At 37.8% G+C, this 22,928-nt stretch overlaps 3 protein-coding genes, 1 long non-coding RNA gene and 1 pseudogene across 4 annotated transcripts; 3 read left to right on the forward strand and 2 right to left on the reverse strand.

Annotated features, from left to right (window-relative positions):
• Positions 1–446: 446 nt before the first annotated feature.
• On the forward strand, positions 447–2,864 carry LOC145477816 (melanocortin receptor 4-like). Its single transcript, XM_081455657.1, has one exon. It carries the CDS (start codon positions 1,182–1,184, stop codon positions 2,139–2,141), a length of 960 nt encoding a protein of 319 aa, XP_081311783.1. The 5' UTR covers positions 447–1,181; the 3' UTR covers positions 2,142–2,864.
• Positions 2,865–2,871: 7 nt separating this feature from the next.
• LOC145477812 (carbohydrate sulfotransferase 11-like) lies at positions 2,872–8,152 on the reverse strand. The gene is made up of 3 exons (XM_081455653.1): positions 7,835–8,152; positions 6,669–6,736; positions 2,872–4,410 (listed from the first exon to the last, which is right to left on the reverse strand). The coding sequence occupies exons 1-3, from the start codon at positions 7,944–7,946 to the stop codon at positions 3,586–3,588; spliced, it is 1,005 nt and encodes a 334-aa protein (XP_081311779.1). The 5' UTR covers positions 7,947–8,152; the 3' UTR covers positions 2,872–3,585.
• Positions 8,153–10,984: 2,832 nt separating this feature from the next.
• Positions 10,985–12,036, reverse strand: LOC145467558 (3-galactosyl-N-acetylglucosaminide 4-alpha-L-fucosyltransferase FUT3-like; annotated as a pseudogene).
• A 1,065-nt stretch (positions 12,037–13,101) lies between these two features.
• Positions 13,102–18,873, forward strand: LOC145467575 (uncharacterized). Its single transcript, XM_081451145.1, has 9 exons — positions 13,102–13,118; positions 15,154–15,250; positions 15,927–15,996; positions 16,106–16,132; positions 16,500–16,543; positions 16,718–16,774; positions 17,009–17,062; positions 17,836–18,043; positions 18,135–18,873. Exons 1-9 carry the CDS (start codon positions 13,102–13,104, stop codon positions 18,758–18,760), a joined length of 1,200 nt encoding a protein of 399 aa, XP_081307271.1. The 3' UTR covers positions 18,761–18,873.
• A 1,944-nt stretch (positions 18,874–20,817) lies between these two features.
• Positions 20,818–21,396, forward strand: LOC145477831 (uncharacterized). Its single transcript, XR_014048151.1, has 2 exons — positions 20,818–20,930; positions 21,025–21,396. It is a non-coding gene; the product is annotated as an uncharacterized LOC145477831 (long non-coding RNA).
• Positions 21,397–22,928: the final 1,532 nt, after the last annotated feature.

Here is a 22,928-nt window from a genome sequence, read left to right on the forward strand (position 1 = left end):
ATGTGTTTTGAATATTTTTCATTCATTGTAAAACTTTAAATAAATACTTTTCCGCTTTTGATAGCTTATTGCTTCTCGAAATATTACAGTTCAAGATAACATCAGTTTCAAATTAAAGCAAGACAATAAATTAGTGCATAGCAAATCTTCTTGATGTTTTGTTCAATGTCTGTCGACAGTTTCGCAGGAACTAAAATTCAAAAGAATGTTAAAAATACAAACATTTAAAGAGCTAGTAAAACTTAGTAACTGGTGAAATTTGTGGCTCTTTGGGCGAAATATTCGAGGAGAAATTGACTTTCAAAAACTGCAAAATGTCTGGGTGGCAAAAGCGCTAATGAGCTCATACATTCTTGGTAAAATTTTGAGTTTTTAAACCCGCATCGCACAAAAATATTCAATACATCGGGCTCAAATTCCTTGGGACAGTTAACAATGCTGTGCCCTTGCAATATTCAGAACTAATATTTTGTCGCTCCATCAGAAACTGTATCGCTGTGCTAATGAAGTAACCATTGTAAACAAAGATTCTCTTATTCTATGATAGATGGTGAGTAGCATAGCAGTGTGCCCTTGTTAACAAAATGACGGCCACTTCTTGGCGTTTTCGAAGTGTTTGTGAGGAGGAATTAGATGAAGGTTTGGACGATCAGTAGATTTATACTAAAACTTATAGATTATTCGCTCTCAGTTTCTATGCGTGATAGCCATAACGTGATAGAAATCTCGAGCTCTTAATCTAATTGTTTAATAGAAACACGACTGGAAGTTTGGGATAACGAGAAATGCTGTGGGAACACGAGCCGACAGGCAAATTGTCTTTCGACAGCTTTCTCGAGTTCTCCCAAACTTCCACGAGGGTTTATATTAAACAATTAGATTATGACCTCGAGATTTTAACATCGTGATAACAGTCAAAAGGGCCACTAATAGATATTCGTTACACGGATGATCATGAGCAGAACAGAAAAGGAATGACTCTACTGAGCTAGGCAGATAAATCTTCGGTGTTCCGCTTGTGTTCAAAAGTCCGAAGGAGCAATTCCCTACCTTCAATTATAGTGATATTTCTTACCAAAAGTATCACGCTTACTTCTTTGTCGTAGACTCCAGCAACAAAGCAACGTACGGAACAGGCTGTCAGGCTAGCTTCGTTCAGGCCCTCTAACGGGACAAGAAGTATGACTGGAGGTAGTGTAATTGGGAAGATGGCAAACTTAACCGAAAATGGAAACTATACTACAGTTCAAGCGTTACATTGTGTGCCGAGACGTTATGGACTATATGAAAAAACATTTATTTTAGCGGCAAATATTCCATTATCAGTCACTGCATTTCTGGGGAATATTCTGATCATTGCTGCTCTTCAAAAGGTGTCCATGCCATCTCTTCATTCAGCATCAAGAATTCTGTTTCGTTCCCTGGCGATCACCGATCTCTGCGTGGGACTAATAACACAACCTCTGTTTGTCAGTTATTTAATTTCTATAGAACACTCCGAACGTTGTCACTATCTTAGAATCCTTTTATTTACAATAGGTGTACTATTTTCTGCTGTGTCATGCTTAACATTGGCAGCAATTAGTGCAGATAGACTGCTCGCTCTGTCGTTAGGGTTGAGATACAGGCATGTGGTGACTTTGTGGCGAGTACGGGTAATTGTTGTTATTTGTTGGCTTTATTGTGGCTCTGCTGCAGTTATATTTATTTATAATGAACATGCCCAGGAGGCCCTTACCTCTTTAATGGTATTACTCTGTGTTCTAACCTCAACCTTCTGTTACACGAAAATCTATCTTAAGCTTCGACATCACCAAGCTCAAGTACAAAGCCATGTTTCCCAAGGACAAACGAACGGCGGATGCATACCACTGAACATAGCGCGATACAAAAATACAGTGTCCAGTGCATTGTGGGTGCAATTGACATTAGTTGTTTGTTATCTTCCATTTGGTATAGCCGTTGCTATATTTGTCATCACTGGATTGTCTACGCCATCTTTTGACTTCGCTTGGGATGTATCGTTTTCTTTTCTTATGTTAAACTCAACTTTGAACCCATTCCTGTATTGCTGGAAGATGAAGGGAGTAAGAAAAGCAGTAAAGGACACGGTAAAAAAGATCTACTGCTCGTCAAGTTAACTGAGATCTGGTACTGAATCTAAGGGAGCGGCTGCAGCCGAACCTTTCCTAACTGAGAAGGTAGACAGTTCGCTTGTTTCCACGGAAACGAGAATTCACATTATCCTCACCTCCTGTTACCGTACGCCCCTTTGGTATCTGTATAAATTAAAGAGGGACTGATTATAAAGACTAAGCCTCTGTATAGCAAGCTTTACCTGTCCAATACGTATATTCATGCATGAAAATTGAACTTACAAAGAAGGTTAGCGAGCGAAGAATCCTATTGGCATCTTTATTAATTATCTAGCAGCTAATGTAAATTCTGAGTAAATTTTTTATGTTCTATAATTTAGTGTGTCCACAATTAGTGCCTATCGCGCTAGATGTATTTGACATGTAATTAAAGTTATTTATTTATGTTCCAAATCAGAAGTTTCCGTTTAGAGAAATACAATAAAATGTTTAATATGGAAATACGCTTAGCTTTGTTTGTGTCCAATCGTTTCAGCGGCTTCAAGTAAATAGGTCTTACCTGTCTCTTCTGAATATTGGGAGTTTCGTTTTTGTTATGTTAGGAGTTCAAATTTCCCGCGGGTCGCCAGGTTTATTTATTTTTGCAATCTTGATTGGAACTTATGAAGCCACTGCGCTGTTGGACGTTTACAAAATACAGCAGTGTGTAAATTTAAAGAGATAAAAGAGCATCTAATCGTTTCTAAGTCATATTCCAGCGGCTATGTTCAATTGTTTGGATCTCTTCAGAGGGTGTCGTCTCGTCCCTAGTTATGACGCCTCTGTACGCCCTAGGCACTCTTAACATAGAACATTAATTACTCCCAGCAAAGTATAGTGACGCATATATGAAGTACAGACTGGAACCAATAATGAACACGAGGACAAATTTGAAAATTACCAAACTATTTTGTCATTTATATCTGTACTTAAAATTCTTTTATATTTATTTATCTTTCTTGCAATTTCTTCGTGATTACAACAAATATTCGCAGAATGGAAAATTTCATAAACCTACTTGGCAGTAGTTAATTACAAAGTAGTTGCTTCATTGATTTCTTGGCACTAACTACGTTTCAGCTCCCTTTCCTTTAATTTTTTTTTTAACATTTTTTAAACGTATTAATCTTTCAACCTTCATGGTACATAAATTTCCTACATATATATTAATAAAACGATGTGAAATTGAATTTTGAACTTGTTATATAGGTTACTGACTACTTTTGTACTTCGGACCCGTCGACACTACGCCGGAGAAATTTGAAAACACAACAATCACCGGTCATTCCTTTCTGGTGCACAGGCCAATTTTAAGCTTAGCAAATTTAAGTTACATTACAGTTGCTAAACAGATAAATGCGTTATTTTGAGACGATGCCTCCTGGAAGTAAAAAAAAAGATCCTTTAAACATTGTTGTTACTTCACAAAAAAAATAAAAGTAGCTTCTCACTAATTGGCCTCGTTTTCAAAAAGAGTCTTAAGAGGCCCTGGGAACTTGTAGTCAAACATTTCCAAGGTGGGCCTATATAAGTCAGCTAACTTGTTGATCCATTTTAAGGGAAGCTTCGAGTAGTAACCGAGCATAGATGTAGCTGTACTGGAGATATTTTTCTCTTGAGCCTTAAAACGTTTTGCTTGATCAGGAGATAACTTTGCTGCTTTTTTGAAATCTTCAATATCTTGATTAAAGGTTTCATAATGACCAATGAAGTCGTACTTCATTGCACACATGCCACAAGTATGCAAGTAGTTGTCCCAATGCCAGTCCATTATCGGACTGCTCTCATTGCTTCCCTTGGTCACTAAATATTCTATAAATTCCTTGAAAGTGATGTCATCGAGCTTTTCACGCGCATGCTCAGTTGCGTTGGGCCGGAAGTGCTTGAGAATCTCTCGTCCATGAAGTTTCAACATTCGATGGTCAATGCCCCGGATGTACACAAACTTGTCCTTGTATGCGGAGAGAAGTCGCTCGAAGGGCTCCCGAACAAATGTAAACTTGAAATAGTTTTTCAGCATGTGTTCCCGGTGGTCTTGAGGGTAGTCCAGAAGAGTCTCATGGGGTGGTCCATCTGTAAAACGAAGCAGCATTGCTCTCCATTGCCTGGATCCGACTTTTGGCGTAACACAGTAGAGCATATTTAGAGATTCGATCACGTCGATGTGACGTGGGACTGGCATGGTATTGTGCCCAGTCTTTCTACAGAACTCCTCAATCAGCCGTTTGCGTGCGTTCTGTCTAGCTTCCATTGAAGAGTGAAAGGGGTTTAATTCCTTTAATAAAAACAATTGAACAAACAAAAAACAAAACAGAGACCGTGGTTTGCAATGAGGTGATGTCTCAACAACAAGAAATAAAAGGGCAACCTTAAGGATTATTTCGTTTCTCCTTAATTGTCTTGGTCTGCAAGAGATAGAGCCCAATCGGTGAAACTAACCTAAATTACTGACAAGTTCCGTAGCTGCAAATATTTCAGCACACTATCTAACGAATAAGTCGAATAATGATAAGAGGGTTTCAATGAGGTTGTGCATCTTATGGTTAACCTGTTGATATTTTGGCTTTTTTTTACGGCTAATGGTTAATTTAGTTTCCTTATGGTTAGCAGAAAGCTTAGGAATAAATTACAATTATTTTCTAAAGTCAAAAATTAACTTTCCTTGTTTAAAACAGGTAAAAATTTTATTTTGATTATCCTAAAACATATTTAAGGACTAAGAACCATTCTGGGAGGGAAAAAGGTACATATTATTTTAAGAATTGCAGAATAATATGGTTTAATATAGTTTACCAGCCAAAACACAAGACACTAAAAGGTGTTGACAAGAGATCTTGAAACTTAAACGTTCGTTGCTAAATTTTTGACAGTCAATATTTTTTTATGGCTTAAGGTTCAAATTTTGCAATTTTTACGGCTAATGACGAAGTTTTTGGCCCGTTTTATGGCTAACAGCTAACCCCGTTGAGACCCTGATAAGTCATCGGCGGGAAGGCTGCACAGAGTGGCTATCGGACTCTATGGTATCTGAGGCCTCCCAGCGGATCTGATCTGATGTTAGATTTCTATGAACATTTAAAGTCATTTAAGGTCAACATTAAAAAAAAAAAAAGAAAGAAACGAAACCGAGGATTAGTAAATGAGGCTTCTTTCCTGAGCGTGATAACAATGGGGTGACAACAGCCGCTTTAAAAGTTTTGCTCGAACTAGTATATCTTTGTATGGTACGATAGTGGGATCTTTAAATATTTCGCTAAGCAATGGTTGATTTTGCATTAAATGAAGTTAAACGAGGGTGACAGGCCGTACATGGCTGGACTCCTACACTTCTTGACATTGGTATTTTTGCCGGTTTTTTTTTTTTTTTTTTTCGGTCTCGCGACCTTTTCTGCTCCACACTTGTTTCCGAAGGGCACTAAATGCTGCGTAGTTTTAGGAGGACACGAGAGTAGAGCCGTTAGAGGTCATAGGTCTGTGTGGCTTCCGCTGTTACTCGCGTGTAATTTGTAGAGTTTAACACCTGTTTTTTTCCACGTGCTAGTTTTTTTCCGGCTCATTTATATTGCAAGATATATCCGACCCTCGTTTAACACCGGCGTTGCTAAGCGAAAGATTCAAAGATCCCCGTATCGTACCATACAAAAAGGGGCAGATCCTTAAAGATATTCTAGTTCGAGCAAAACTTTCAAAGCGGCTATTACACGTGGATAGGAGTTGTGTGGGCCTCTCACCCCACTGTTATCACAAAAGTGGAATTATTCGAAAAAGTTTGCACACCGCAATTCTTTGAAGTACGCGCTGTCCTTGAAATTCTAAACCTCATACAATAAAATCTAAACGGTCGGTCCAAACAAATGCAGTGGATTAATGATGAAAAAGCTCAATGTTTCCAATGGTTACGGATTGTCAAAAATAGGAAATTGCTGAAAATTTGGTTAATTTGTATCACAAAGGGTTTCTTTGTAAACAGTATTTGTGATTTCACTGTCATATTAGAGGTTTTCTGATCTGAGATTTCGTATAACTAAAGATTGAATACGTCCTGACAGAATTCTTTTAAACATAAGTTTCTAAAACTTGACATTTAAAATCTCCGACAATTTTTCGGCTTCATTAGAGACCTTTAGATACACGTTGATCGCAAACGTCTAACGGCGATTTGAGGTTAGACGTTTTCCCGCCGTTCGAACATAAATCGATTTAGATTGGAGTAGACTGGAGCGAATAGAAATCGTCCTGTCAATGCATTAGAAATTGTCAAAATGACGCCAATTTTGAAGAAAGAAAATAGTAAGTTTTCTAGCATGTACAGCTTTCTAAAGAAATAAAGCATCAGAAAAAAACATATTCAACTTAAGCAGCCGCCATAGTGGATTTCCACTTGGGATCAGTAGTGCCTCTCTACAAACCACAACAAAAGGCTGGGCAAAAGGTTTGGCGGTTGCCAAAAAAGTAGATTTAAAAGTCTCTATTCTTTGACGTTAACGTGGTTTGGCATCGGTCTTAAAGTTCAAAGTAAAGAGGGTGACATACCTGCGAATCGGATCCCTCTTTTCTAAGCACAGGATCATAATTTCCTCCTTGGTCAAGATTCAGGCTTACTAAAGAGAAAAAAAAAAAACGACTACTGTTTCAATAAGAAAGTGGCTTGATAACGTCTTTCGCAACCACCCTTTGACTTCCCTTCTAGGGGGAGATTACAGAATTGCTCTCTAAAACGATCTCACTGGTCCGATCACAACGGTTTGTATGGCTTTTATAAACAATGGTGTAAATTCAAATAAGACGCAAAAAAATCGCCCAAGTACCTTTCCGGAGAAAAAAATCCGCAAAAAGTTAAAGGACGCAGTCGAAACAATTGGTGGTGTCTAAATAGGCGAATCTCCCTGACGTTGTTTACATTTTAATTTCCTCATCAACACACGACTTTGCACAGAGAAGGCATCACGCTAGACGCAAATTGACTAAAAAAATTTAAAGAGCGTGTGAAACTTAGTAATTGGTAAAAGTTTTGGCTCTTTGGGTAAAATATTTACGGAAAAATTGGCTTTAAAAAACTACATAATTTCTGGGTAACAAAAGCGCTAATGAGCTCGTAAATTCTTATCAAAATTTTGAGGTTTTAAACCCGTTTCGCAGAAAAATTATTCCACACGTCGAGCTTAAATTCTTTGAGAAAGTTGATCGTATCATCCCCTTTTAATATTCAGAACTAATGTTTTTTTAGCTCCATCAAAATCTGTATCGCATATGTTAATGAGGCAAATATTGTAAACAAAGATTCTCCTATATCCTCTCAAGACTAAAGTTTGTGTGATATGATATTCTCTTACTGTTGTGAAATTTCTACCGTGGGATGTGCTCATTTTGTAACTACATGTAAGATTAAATTATACCATTCTGATACTCGAAGTCGAAGCTCTATCATATCTTTGGTGTTTTTCGAACCTTCGACCTAAGATATCAGTTTGTATGCACACAAACAGTTGGCGGGTTGCCACTACCTTACAAGCACAATTTCTCCCTACGTGTAACAAGATGTCACTGTTGTAGTGATGATGTTTCTCGTACAATCTCTTTCATTTCTTTTTTATATTCACTGTGTTGTTGCATTGATAAAGAACCTCAATACATGAAAATTCAAAGGAAAATAAATTACCAGTGTTCGAGGCGCCCAAGACAGATAAAAAGTAACTTACTTGGTAGCATCTTAATATTGTCTTGTACACCATTTCTTCCGTATTCCCTGTACATCCAGGTTACCGCAACAAGTGCAAGAGCCAGCCCTATGATCTTAAATTTCGTCTTCATCGTAACCACGATGGAGAATAAGTGATACTGCGTCGAATTTAATTAAAAGTTAGCCACGTTCAGAATCATTCTTCGAACGTATCAGTTTTGCACCATGGAAACGAATTTGGGGGAAATGAGCACGGTGAATTTGAATTTTGAATTGGTTGTATACACGCAAACGTACAGTAAACCGTCTTTATCACCAATTTTTTATTCTTTTAAACTTTTCCTCGCCTTTAGCCCATGCCGTCATGATCACGTTATCTGCGGATAGCCACCAACAAAAAATGACGTGTTGGTGGGCATTTAAGTCTAACAATAATTTTGCTGTCATTTGCTGCAAATAATATCATGCATATGCGCATGCGTGATTAGTGCCCACTACTGCACAAAAATTATCTTCAGTTTATAGCGTATTCCAAATTAAAATAAAAATTTGCACTGGCTCGAACAAACAGGAAGAAAAAATACTGCAACGACTGAATAATAAAATAAATGTTTAACTCGGTTGTCGCAAAATGTTGAGAATTTTGTGTCTTGCAGATCAATTATTCGCCTCAGCCGAGCCTTCGACTTCAGTTCGGCAAATAATAACTGTTTTGATTGCTCCTCACTGAAAAAAATCATGATTTTTCAACCTTGAATGATAAAAATTCCCAGCTATCCTTCACAATTTAATCTTGCCGAAACAAGGTGTCCAAAACCGCATGCGTACAAGTATGAATTTGATATATATTTGCCTGTCAGTTTTCTCGTTATGATCCAATAGTTTGATTTGACATGTTTGATGGTGACCCCACTTGTTTGCTAGAGAGACAGGTAGACGACAATAGAAACAAATCGTTTGGGATAAATGGCCACAAATGTGACGAGTTTAATTGAAACTAAGGTTACAAACAAAGATTAAAATCTCTTCAGGAAAGGTGGGGTTAAAACTTTCGCCACAAGCCACAACAATGTGGCAACCCCACCAAGACGCTGGCGGAACTCTCGAAAGAAAAGGCACAGCGAACAGTGGCGCCACAACCCCGGACTGACCAGCGTCACCGAACGAAAATTACAGGGCGACGTGCATATCAGGTCGCAAAATTTAAAGTTACCAAAACTTGGGTAGTATTAATAGCTGGTTTTCATGTGACGTCACTAAAATTCAAACAACAAAACTATTGATCTTCCTGAGATTTTACTTTAATGATGTATAAGAGCAGCTGAAAATTAATATTCATACAAATTTTCGCTCCGAATGGGTTCTTGGTTTTGTGATACACTACGCTTGAATTTCTAAGCTTTTGCGTGACGCGGCATTTACCTGACGGCCTAGAGAGCTGTCACGATGGTTAAAAAAGTGATATATTTCGGGGAACTTGGCTATCTGAACAGTTCATGTCTTAGAAAAAGTGTTATTTTGAAGTTTTAAAGTTTCTCGAGGGATAAATTTGCGCTTTTGTAGCAAAACTCAGTGACAGATGTTTCTGGTGGTTTCCGGCCGCCATGTTGGTGTCCACACGGATAAGCACCAGCATGGCGTCTCCATACAAATCTCTGTAAATTTGGGTAAAAAATTTCTTCGCATATCTCGCATAAGAAAAATTGCTGTGACCAGAATTTTGGCGAGAGTCTTTGCATATTTACCTTCTTTTATTTCCCAGATTCTGGACTTTATCTATTGACCGGTTTTGTTTTTTTTTATTTTGATCTATTTTGAATTGCGTGACACTGAAAACCAGCGATAGCCCGGAAACAGCCCTTGTCTGACACAACCGGGCAACAATATGGAATAAAGCCAACCATAAGTCAACGATGACGCAGATCTTATACTAAGGAGATCTGGCGAATACAAACGCTGGCAATGCCCTAATAAAGTATTACCATCAAGTTAGAGAGTAAATGAACGGCAATGAAGAAGCAGTCCAATACCTGACCTTCGACATTGACCCGACTAACATTGTAACAATAATGTCACTAACTAACTGAACAGGCTAAGACAATTGGGGATAGACTCGCGATATGCTAAAGAGTGACTTAATATTACCCAAAGAAGCGAGCAAGCACTGTGCTGAACAGATACACTAGAAGGAAGTCAGTCAATGAAGAAACAGTCCTATACCTGACCCAAGATGGTATGGCCAACGTTTCTTTATGGTAATTAATTTAAACAGTCATTTCGAAGAGAGAGAAAAAAAACACAAAACAGCCATTTGAGAAACTGAATTTGATCTTAACTGTAAAAAAGTAGTCCCCCTTTACATAAACGGATCGTTACGTAACTTCAAGTGACAATACTAGTTAATTCCTTCCTTTCCTCAATCAATCAATCAATCAATCAATCAATTTATCAATCAATCAGTCAATCAATCAGTCAATCTTATCAATCAATCAATCAATCAATCAACCGATCGATTGATCGATCGATCAATCAATCAACTTTATTTTAGGAGGGTCACAGATAAAAGTTTCTGCAACTATTGAACCTGTGGGCATCTGAATAAAAAACATAAAAAATCAATAAAAAACCTAATTCTTTAAAACTTAATTAAAAATCTCATAATCTACTATAAGATCATTACCATACTCAAATTTGAAATTAGCCGGCAAAAGCCCTGTGTACTGTCTTAATCCTGCAATGTTAATCCACCATACCATCGTCATACTGCGGATTTATATATGACCAAATGTAAGTGTGATGAATACCTTAATTATGGTGCCTTTTCTTTGGTTCGCTTTAGTGGAATATTAATTGGTCGTCAACATACCATGGCTCAGTGGGATAAGTCGTTTTAGCGAACCAAAAGAGCAAGGTTGCATGTGATTACATTCCCTGGTGTCTTAATTGTTAGGAATCGCATATTCTTTGTTAAACCGCGCATTTGCAGGCTAAAAAGAAGCCCTTGCGGTCTACACCAGATCCACTAACTTTGGTGCATGAACATTATTTTAAAACATGATTAATTTGCTTGTCTATTCAAGGCATTTTATTCGTCCGTCCGTCTCTCGGACCATGATCGTTTGTTAATCTTTACCGCTGTTATAGATGATAAAAATTACAATTTTCTTTGTCAGCCCCTATTAATGATGTCCAAAATACGCTCTTTGTCAATTCCACATGATCCTTTTACACCCCAGAAATCTGAAATTTTATGATAAGTTTTGACAGGTCTTGTAGAGTCGTGGAGGGCCTGGCACAACTGACATAACCAAAACTTGTACTTGACAACCTTGTATTTGGTTTTCCATTTAAAGTATTGATTATTCCGTGTCGTTCTTATACAGATACTTCAGATAATCTGCAAGGTCTCTAACAGAATCAAAATCAGCTGCGTTAATAAAAGAACCAGGAACTACCAGTTCGGGTCTATAATAAGCACCTCCAAGAACTATGGGGACCAATCCTTGCTCAAGTGAATTTCTCCAATACTTCTCTGTTATGTAATCAAGACATAAACTATTTCCAATTGCGAGGTAGAACTTATGACACTGAAACTGTTCCAAACAGCCATTCCCCATGTTGTGAGGACAGCGCGAGGTATTGTTTGTTTCGAGTAGAGTAGCACATTTTCCAAACACACTTACTCTCACGTGCTTCATGAGTGACCGGACAAATGCATATCTATGTCCACCACAATGTTGACTAGTACCGAAAACTGCCATTTTATCCTTCCCTCGCGCGTAGTTTATGCTGTTGCCAATCTGCACGTCGACAACACCGTCTGTTTTCGTCCTCTGACTGATAGCAATCTTGCCAGCGTCATCCGCTAGTCTCTCCACCAACTGGTTTATTTTGGATTTTCAAGGAAGCATAGTATCCATAAGGAACAAATAAGTCCGAATCTCGCCGATACGTTGCCGTCCAGTTTATATACAGTCCATTATATCTTGGTCCTATTGACAACACCCCAGGACTCTCCTTTGAGTACAAGACCCATCTCTGTACCGGCAGCCTGTTTCTTGTTAATTGTTCGATATCAAGCCTAGGAGAAAACGCTACGGCGTGGAAAAGGACCGCATCGCTAACGTTCAGTAGACTTCTGTCAAAAGTGATCTGACATCTGGATTCTTCACACGGAGTACCGTCCCAATCTGCACTTGAAATTTGTAGCTTTTCGCTTCTTCAGCATTTTTTGGACCCCACGGTTCGTAAGGGAACGGAGTGTACACCGAAATCAGCTTTGTTTGTATTAGCTGAGACAATTCAGAGCTTGTATCATGGATAATCATCATGCATATAATGGAAAACTCGATGGAACACCAGGGTGACGACGATCGTACATAAGACATATCGGATGTTTCTCTTGTGTCTTCTTGTCAGCTGGAAGAAGCAGCGGGAAACCACCCTCAATTTCGCTCTGAATGCGTCCATTCTTGCAGGTGCAGTTTTAATGGCGCCGTCTTCTCTACCACTACCACAAGGAACTGAAGAAATAACTTGTTATCACAGAACTGCCCCTAGCGAAAAACATGTTCCACTGTGCTGATGGCCAATAGTCCAGTTTCGAGTTCAATTATGAGTACAATTATGTGTTTTTAACTAAACCGTTTAATTTTCTTCTTTTCTCTTTCTAGCCAAAAAAACAACAACAACAACAGCACTAGCCGTATGTTAGATGCTAAAAATATTTCTTCAAGAAGTTATGCCGTGCGTCAGGCTGGCTCCAAAATCACTTTAATACCATCAAGACACCAGACACCAAATCAGTACATTATTCGAAAACAGAAATGATATTTCTCTTCAGTCTAAGAATATTCGCAAAAATATTTTCAGCATAAAATCGGCAGAAAAAAATAAGCATATTCAGCCTCGGCCGGAACAACAATATTCTTGTAAAAAAAGAGTGTGTTCGTTTATTTGTGTCACAATATTTTCAGAGTATTCCAGCGAAGAGCGTTAGATAATTAACAGAGGACCTAGAAGAAATTCGTTTGAGTTAACTGATCTGCCCTCAGTGATATCAGATATCTACCCTGGTGACAACGTAAACGGCATATTACATCTTCTTTGTAATTTCAAGTAAGAAAATATTTAAAAAGGCAATTCATTTGAATGCTAGCTATTGAAAACAACAGCTACCCAAGTTAATCACGAGCTTGTTACTAACCACACGTGAAGTTTATAAAGTTTGTCAGGTCAACTTACTAGCTTGAGGCAAACTTTGATCTTCTTTATTGCGGCTGTAAGATGGCATATGAGTTCAGGTACAGCAACAAATCATCACACGAATGAATTCCACACCTTGTCAATAGACAACGCCATTTTGAATACAATAGCTTTCATCTTATTTAGGGCTGAATTTTAGAAAGCTGCAATCATCGCAACCACACATGTTATGAAATGGCAAAAAGTGCAAAATAAAGTGCAGCTTTCTCTTAGATTAAAGTTGACGTTACTTGTGCTTACTACAAAGTTACTTTTAGAATTCGGTAAGTCAAATTTGATCGAATCTTAAGTTGGAGAAATTGATATCCATTTATATGATGCTCGGAAAATTCTTGACTTTGCATAACAACCAAACTGTTGTTAACCAAGAAAGCGTAGCGGAGAACGAAATAATGGAGATTTTAAATAACTACGTCTGCGACGCCGAGGAAACAGTCTGTTAATAAAATGAATTGATATCTGTTTTACCTTCGAATATAGTGAAGCTAATTAGTTTGTTTCGCTTTTCTAAAACTCGAAACTGAATGCGAAATATAGCGTAAAGTTCGGAACGTGAATTTTGAAAATTATGCGTCGTGGTCCAGACAACACAGAATTTGTTCATTTCAAGCCTTTTTTTTTTGCTGCGGACGGTAAAGAAATGTACCAACAATTATAACGCACGCGCACAACCATTGTATATGGCCATTGGAACTTTTTTTTATGCACATGTTATTAGAGTTTTCCGCTCTCCAAGTTTGCTTTTAATGTCAGTTGTTTAAAGAGATGTGTTGTTTTCAATAACCGAATTAAACCAGTTAAGCGATCTGGATTAAATTTGTATTAAATTTGCCAGCTGATTTATGATTTGAGATAAGTCTCCACCAAACTCTATTAACCGAACTTCTATTATACCTGAACTCGAACACAAAGAAACAGTTTCGATAAATAACTTTGACTGAGTCGGCAAGGTGTATGGCATTCTCGTACCCAGAGACCTCGCTCCTTTTGGTCAACACCAAGAATCGCAACCTCCGGGAAGGTCCAATTATCTGATAATGCGCAGAGTAATCGTTTCGTATTCTCAGCCAATCAGATTTGTCAGACTTGACTCTGAGCATGCACAGAGTGACGGGAAGTCCGTGAATCGCGTACTTCCGTTGTTGGATTTGGCCAGAGGTCGCGATTCTTGGTGTTGACCAAAAGGAGCGCGGCCTCTGAGGACGAGAATAGGTATAGGGTAATTATCTTATGAAAACGCGTTTCACAGCTTTGTTAACTTTTAATATTTAATCAACAGTAAGGAAACAAGGCTACAATGTTTGCGTATATTTCTGCAGTACATTTAACACTGGACGAAAAAATGGATTTACCAGGGTAACCAAACTAGAGCAAAAAGTGTAGCAAATGCCACATTTGCACAAATTTGCTCAAATCTGCTCAGGAGCAAGATTGATATTTCACTAGATTTACCACCCGTAGCAATGACGGTAAATGCCACATTTGCTCAGGATTTGCGCCTTTGCAGGATTTGTGAGATCTTCATTTATAAATGAAGATCTCGCCAACAAAATTTGTGTATTTAAAGACAATATATCGATAATCTCGTCTTTTGAGTTGTCTCAAGCTAGTAGTTATCTTATTTTTAAGTTCAATCAAACTAACTTTACTCTTCACTGATTTCACTCAATCTGGTATGGAAGCCCTCGTTCCTCTTAGCCAGCAGCCGAGAAAGAAGAATTCTTAAGCGTGCGCCGTAACAAACCAAGAGTTCCTGTAGGGTACAAGATTACATTTGATATTACTGGCCTAAAATAAGCATGCGCGTTTTAAAAGAAATAAGAAATAACTTGCTATGGAGCCTACAAATACATCATTTTTAATGCGACAGTCAACAATGTTGCACACTGAAGCCATTTCATTCACTAACGATGTACTTGTGACTTTCGCGTACTCACTAATTATAATACGTACATTAGGCCTAGGCCTATACATTACTATTACGGAAAGCCTAGAAACAAGATTGTTGGAAGTTCGCAGTCACTGCGTGGTTCCATTCTATGAGGTTTAACTGTAGAACTCGTTTTTAAACAGGAGAATCGCGGGAATTATCGACACACCGATTTGCGGAAGAAAGAGTCATAGCGAATCACACCACTCACACGTTGACACCTGTAAGCGTGACCTGTTGGTAACGCAATTCAATTGTCACCAGCTAGTCACGGAACTGTCATGTCTGAAACCAAATAAACGATGGACGGTGGATTTTTATTTGAACACGTTTTTGTCGACTCTTGTTTCTCAGTGAATTTTATTTGCCGAAAATTTCAGAAACTCAATGCCTTTTGAAAATTCCAAATCATGTATCAGCGAATAGATTTCAAATATGGGAAACACAATTTCAAAGAATTAAAAACTGATTGATGGTCGATTTCCTGAAACAACTTGGCAACTAAATTATCATTAAAAAGCAAGTCTAGCTATTTGCTCGTGCCGTTTTTTCCCGTTTTGCTATAGAATAAATAATACTTCTGAATAAAAAGTTTGTAATTATTTATTGACCAGTTCATTTACTGAAGAGGAACCTTGGTGAAAAAGAGGAAGTTAAAATGTTTCGCTTGCTTACTTTGTTCGTTTTAGTGTTCATCTTACGTTCTTTTGCAAGCATTCAAAACAAATCGACTGACAAGGCAAGTTCAAAGTTGAAGGCAAATATTCTGCTCGTGAATGAATTGTTCTCATAACTGTAAACTGTTTGCGCCAATTTGCTCAATTGAACATTTCCACGCGGGTTGTACGAAACTGGTCGAACTTCGGTTTTGCAGCGCCATCTTTCTCGATATTGATGCGTTGGGTTTGTTTTCTAGGTGTCTGCGAACGGAACACAGCAAAACCAGTGTAAAGAGTCGTCCTCGAAAGAGTGCTGCACTCGTGACGGTGAAAACAGAAAATAAATAATTCTTTTACAAATCTCAAACGGGTAACATGCCTTAACCGCTCACTGTATTTCCGGAGTAATTTTGCTTTTGTCGTTCTTCATTTTTAGGTAGAGACGGTAGGGATGGACAAAATGGTAAGAAACAGCTATTTATCAGTTCGATTTCACTCTACTTGAAGGAAAAATACCGGTAATTGTCGAAAGGCCAGTCACCAACAAAGTCTTTGTAGAGACTACTTTCGCTCGTAACCATCAAGCACGACAACCAAACTACTTAAACGATTCAATATAAATTACTGCCATAAGTTGTCCTCAAGTTCGACCAACAATTATATTTTTACCAGATTTTCACTATGGACATCACAATAGTTGAGTTTTCTTGAGTACTGATGTTTACCGAGAAACGTTTCTGAAATGATTGCAGGACTATGAATTGTCTCATCTAAGATTACAAAATTACAAAGAGCTAGACGAGATCGCTTTTCTATTCTCTTGATTCTAGGGAAAGATGGCCGTGACGGACGCGACGGGTCAAGCGGAGTGAAGGTTGGTGAAAAAATAAAACTCGCTTTTGAATAATTTTTGATTTGTTTTCTTCTCTCGTTAGCATGATAGTTCTGATCATTATCTATTAAGGGATTTTAGACAGAATTCCTTTAAGAAATCCGCAGAAAGCAATGTAGAATATTCTAGTTATTGAAAAAATTTTGTTTCTCTTAGGGAGAGAAAGGCGAACAAGGAATTTGTCAAGGAAATACTGGACTAAATGGCGCAAAGGTGTGTAAAGTTGTTGTTATTTCACCAGCAGCTCTTTTGTTCTAAAATTTCCGCGTGATATTTTACGAGATTGATTCGGTTTTTGATTTATTACTTCTCTTTATTATAATTAGGGCAAGAAAGGTGAACAAGGAAAGAGTGGAATAAATGGCACAAAGGTGTGTTAATGCATATTCCAGTTTTGCAACATGGTTTCAGTTTTTGATTATTTCTTTTTTTTTTTTTTTTTTTTAGGGTGACAAAGGTGAGAGTGGCCTACGAGGAAATGACGGTACAAACGGTACAAAGGTCGGTGAATCTCTTGTTACTATAAACAAATCGCTTTGTTACAGTTTAATTATAGTCTTTTTTCACTTCATTATATAAGGCCGTAAAAGGTGAACTAGGAAAAACGTGAGTAAATGGCGCAAAGGGGTGTATATTTGTTGCTCTTTTTTTTTTTTTTTTTTACCAGGAACGCTTTTGTACTTAAAATTCTATTAAATATTTCACAAGATAGTCCAAGCTTTAAATCAATTACTTCTGTTTATTAGGGCGACAAAGGAAAACAAGGACTTCGAGGAAATGACGGAACAAACGGTGCAAAGGTTGATGAAGTTTTTGTTCAGTATTAAAAATTCGTTTAGTCCAAGTTTAATTTTAATCTTTTTCGTATTGCGCAAAATAATTCCGTTCACTGATGGCTTACGATAGCATGAAAAAGAGTATAGCATTTTATTAGTTTAAACTTTTTGAAAAGTGAACAGGCAAGCAAAACTTTACGATGACAAAATCACAAGGAACACTGGCAGTACACCACTTTGCAAGACCAATTCATGTACTTTTACATGGGGGTATTTCTATAGTATGTAGAGACACTTTACCCTCGGAGTATGAACAAGTAAAGATTATCTTTGTATCAAAAGCTTACCTCCGAACTCGGAAGTCGAACTCAATTTCCTTCACTTTGTCTGAAAGATTCGAAAAATTCAACAAAATGATATAATATGCTAGATATTTTCTTGAAAAATAACTTTTTTAAAATTTTTTTTGTTTTTTTGTTTTTTTGTTTTTTTTTTCAGGGTAAAAAAGGTGAACCCGGCACGTCAGCAAAATCCACAAATGGTACAGTGCAGTTTACTGAGACTGCTGAAAACTGTACTCCTCATACTGCTGGCACCGTTCGTTACAATACTTCCCAGAAGGCCTTGGAACTCTGTGACGGAAGCGCATGGTTGCCATTGTTGACTAGAGAGACAGGCCGTCACTGTCTGGATATTTTAAATTCAGGTGAATAACATAAAGGAAATAAGCAGATAAGGTCTGCTAGAAGTAAAAACTCTTTTATCTTTACAGTAATCAAAATTTATTTTCCCTTCAGGTCAAAGTCGTGGCAACGGACTCTACTGGATCGATCCAAATGGTGGCTCAACACATGACTCGTTCCAAGCTTTTTGCGACATGGAAACTGAGGGTGGGGGTTGGACTCTAGTTACTACAAAGGTCTCCCCAAGCTTCCTCTTTATCAAAACTGCATTCTCAACATTGGCTGCCAAAACTAAAAACGCAGATGCTGCCAGTCATATCCATCCTGACATGGGGGACTGGAGAGAAGTTTTGTTCCGATTTGCTGACGTCAATACCATCCGGGTTATTTACCACAGAAAGGCAGGCACACCACAACACGGGAAAACAACGTTCGAAAATTTCCTAATGGGGAAAAGTACTTTGTCCGACACGAAAGTATATGGATTTTACAAGCACAGCTCAGCGGATCAAAATAAGAGAAATCCTTTCACCGGCTTTGCCACAATAAACAGATTGGCTATCCATTCAAATCAAGGGGTTGCAGAATTTTTTGCTGATAGCGACAAGTGGCTTAACATGTGGAATAGTGCTGACAGCTCAAACAACTACGTCACTTCCGACGACAGCCGAGCGCGTGGCACCAAGTGCATCGCGGGCTACTGTTACCTCAACAAACCAATCTGGGTGATGGTGCGATAAAAACAAACTTTAAAACAAAGACGCTTTTGAGTTAAATTAAGGTGTAGGGATATAATAAAACTATGAACTGATATATTACTGAATAGAAGTGAATGTAAATGTTACTCTGGAATAAACATTACGAGCTTGTGAAACATTTGAATGAAACATTGTTAATTTTAAGGGATGCTTAAAAGTTTTTAACTGGACGAAATAAATGCTCATTCAGCAGTCTTTTTCTCACTCCTTGTTTATTTCCCTTCAGGATGAAAACTGTTAGGCATTTTAAGGGATATTGGATCGTCAAAGTGCTGCCGAATTTAATTTTTCATTTTTTCTTCCAAGGCGAAACGTTACTAAAATATGCAATATTACAGAAACGCAGAATATTGAAGGAACATCAATTTTATTAAAACACTTTTAACAAAGGAAAATATACGCCTTGTAAAAACTTGAAAGCATTTTCGCCAGCTAATTTATGATTTGAAATAAGCCTTCATCAAATGTGTATTATACCTGCCGTCAAAGTTTTTGAGACAACTGAGTGTCAGTAAGTTTAATTTGGAAGTCAGTCTCGTGCCCAATCGTCTTTTGTGTAAAATTTGTAAACCGCTTCAGTAGTTTAAAGATGATAACGGTTCTCGACATAAGTCAACCTTCAATAGTCAGACATTTTATAAGATTTATGAGCAGCGAAGTCACGATCTCAACGAGTTAACAGACACATGACAAAAAATTATTAGAAATCACTTTTGGTCTAGCCGCAAACATCACGTAAAATCGCCTTAATATCTTTCCTGAAGTTCTCAAAAATGTTTCTGTAGTAAATATTTTGAAAGCCCTATTTAAAATTGTTTTTATTATTTGTCTTAACTTACAAATATTTTGACCAATTAGTTAGCCAAACTATTCACTTCTGGAAACTGAATATCTACATAGAAGAGGTTAATCTTCTTCATAGAAACAAGTAGAATAGAAAGAGAGATTTTAAAACATTTCTTTAGTTCTAGCCGACCTCCATTTTGGAAAATGGCTGCCTTCTCTGGGGTATAGTTTTCAGGTGGGAAACCGCTGACTTGGATTAGTGCTCGTAGCGAGCTGAGTAATTTTCTTGGACATTCTATATTGAAAAACGCAAAGTTCAGAAGAACAAAACAAACTGTAAATATACCCAACTATCCTCAAATTTTCTAAATATCCCGGAGACTTCTAAATACCTCAAAAAATACCCGGCATGTGTTGCTAGTAAATTGTCATAGTAAAGGTACACCACAGGTAGACCTATATTAATATAGTCAATGCGATCAAAGAAGCAGCTCGCCCGACCCCTTCCTGCTTTCGCTGCCAGAATACGGAAATAGCTCTTTGTTCGGAAACGCTTGCTCTGTAAATTTGTGTGAAACATTATGACGAATATGTAAAGTTCGTGATAAAATACAGACCTATTTACCTGCTATACTATCGCATTTTTTACTGCACCTACTAAATGTTTCCCTATTCATTGTTTAATTTTCTGTTGCGAGACAGTTAAAAAGATCCATTGTTAGATACTAGAGAATCACGATCCTTTCTTTCTCCAAGCGCTCTATTCATTTTCACAACAATAATATGTCACTTTTGCTCTGGCTTTGGAATTCAATTCTCACACGGACGATGGAAATTGAATGCAAATAAAAATTCTTGACCTCATACTTCCGTGCGGACCATGCGTATCATCTCCCGCCCTATCGCAGGGGATTAGGCTGAGGGCGGGACAAGACTGACATTTCAGGTTATCAAAATGGAAATTTCAATAAAAACAAAAATGCAAAAATGTGATGAAACGCGGATGTTTTCTTAGATTCATTGTGTTGCCATTTAAGGGGGGTCAATAACGTTATTGCATTATTGTATTGATGAAAGGAAAACTAATTTGCCTACGGAATGAGTCAGCAAATTGCCATCGTTTCAATTATTCTCTGGTCATATGATCGTCATATGACAGTTCGAGAGAACATTTCCACCAATCAGCAAAGTTGCGGCTCGCTTAAAGCTGCCAGTTTGCAAATTTCTGACACACGCTTGCGCTGGGTGTTTGTTATTGTAGTTCTCATCAGTGTGCATTGCATAACGATGGCTACGAAGTGTGTACTTGAGCAAGGCGATAACTACGCAGTAACTTTCTCTAGAGTCAGTAATTGGGCGAGAGAAGGTAATTAATTGCTCCAGGAAAGAAACGTTGCCTAAGACTGATTTTAAACTTTCGTCTAAGACGGTTTATTCATCATGAGTGTTTGCAATTTCAGCTTTGAAACCCGGTATTACCGACGAAGTTGCAGTGGTGGCCTTTTCCAGAAAGCTGTTGGAACTTTGGGAGCAAAGCCCCAAACCACCAGCTGTTCGTATGGTGTTCAGGAAAGGTGAAGACGAGAAGATCGTGGTGGTCACAGAAGATGAAGGGGGGAAGAAAACCGAGAAGACTTATCATAAAATGACATTTCTTATGCCGTAATTCGTTTCGTTATGATGTCGTTTAAATGTTTCTCTACTTGGATGAGAAATCAGTTATGATACTTGTAATTAATGTGGTATTCCATTCAGGAGAGGTATCACGTGGAATAGACCATGATTTGTATCGTTTTGAATACATGGTGCAAGCACAGCAGCTGCAGTATCTGACGCACATAAAATGAATGCAAATTCTGGCATGAGAGCTTGTTGCATGTTCCTCAGGAATTCCAATTGACAAACTGGGATAGCTCGCAGGCGCGAAAAAAAGTAAATATATAAATAAAACAAATAAAAATAAATAAGTAAATAAATAGTTAAATGAATGAATGAATGAATGAATGAATGAATAAAACATTGACATTTTAACACGCTACCCTCAGGTAGTATTAGAACCGATCCCGTACGCTATCTATTTAAACAATAGAGTGTTTCTGTCGAGGAACTATCGGCTGATAGTTGCCCCGCGGAAATTTGATGTTCTTAAAACAAATATGCTAGTTTTAAGAACATCAAATTTCCAAGAGGCAACTATCAGACCGATAGTTCCGAGACATAAACACTCTATTGTCTTTATTGTTCACCACTAAATTTTCTTCCACACGCCAGTTCAAAATTCATATTGTATTATTTTCAACTCTTTTAGATGAAAGCCGTGAAAGCCAAATGTAAAATTTTAAAAAGAAAACAAACAAAAACCCTCTTAATACAAATTCAACTGTTTATTTTCTATAGGCCCTCTTGTTTACAGAAATATTTTCACGGACGAGTACTATCCATCCGGGTATTTCCCTCGGACGGGCACTATGGGCTGATAGTGTCTCTCCGCGGATGAACACTATCGCGTCACGTGATCAATTTAAACCAATAAAAATCGGAGAAAATTTAGTGGTAAACTATAATGGGTCATAGAGGGTTTTGCGAGGCACGGTATAACTTCTTGGCTTCGGATGGTGTTCATTTGAACAGCAGGGGGCGTTATAAACTTTAGCGCAGTCTTCGAGGTGCAATATTTAAGTCGTTGAGATTTTTTGCTGGTGATGTCACCCGGTAGTGTTGTCCGTTAAGTCAGAAATATTTTGTTCTTTTTGCCTGTTCCTTTGATGTTATTGTAGAAAAGTCTTGGTTGTGTCAGCCTTTGATTATATGTTTTATCGTCACCCCTTGCGCGCTTTGTGCGCAAGATCGCGACTGTACACTCCTTCCATTTCTCGGTTTCTGTAGGCACTGTAGTTTTAAATACACTGAGTTTGAATAAGCATCCACAATGTAAAGAGCTAGTGTAAAGCTTTAATTTACACGACATTGGCTGCAAACTCTTTTCATACATACAGCTGGATATCATTCTTTTCTTCAGCAAACTAGTGCGAAACCTTATGGAGCTATTGATATAGTAATTCCGAAAAATGTATCGCAGTAAAAGACATTTTAACGTAATCATGTATACAGTGAAAATTCAAATGTACAACCGTCGAACATTTGCAACTGAAGATGACATAGGAATGTCGAAACATGTTTTGTAAAATGAAAAATGTTGTTTCCTTTTCAAAAGACATTCTTATCGCACAAGTGCTCAAGAATAATGATGTCTATTTAACAATTATTCCACGGGCGTGCTTTGGATATGAGTTGGTTTTAATCATCTCATATCTAACAAGCACTAGTGGAATAAATGTTTTATTAAAAACGCCCCAAAATATAG

The sequence above is a fragment of the Orbicella franksi genome, chromosome 2, assembly GCF_964199315.1.
Source record: "Orbicella franksi chromosome 2, jaOrbFran1.1, whole genome shotgun sequence".
Taxonomy (NCBI): Eukaryota; Metazoa; Cnidaria; class Anthozoa; order Scleractinia; family Merulinidae; genus Orbicella; species Orbicella franksi.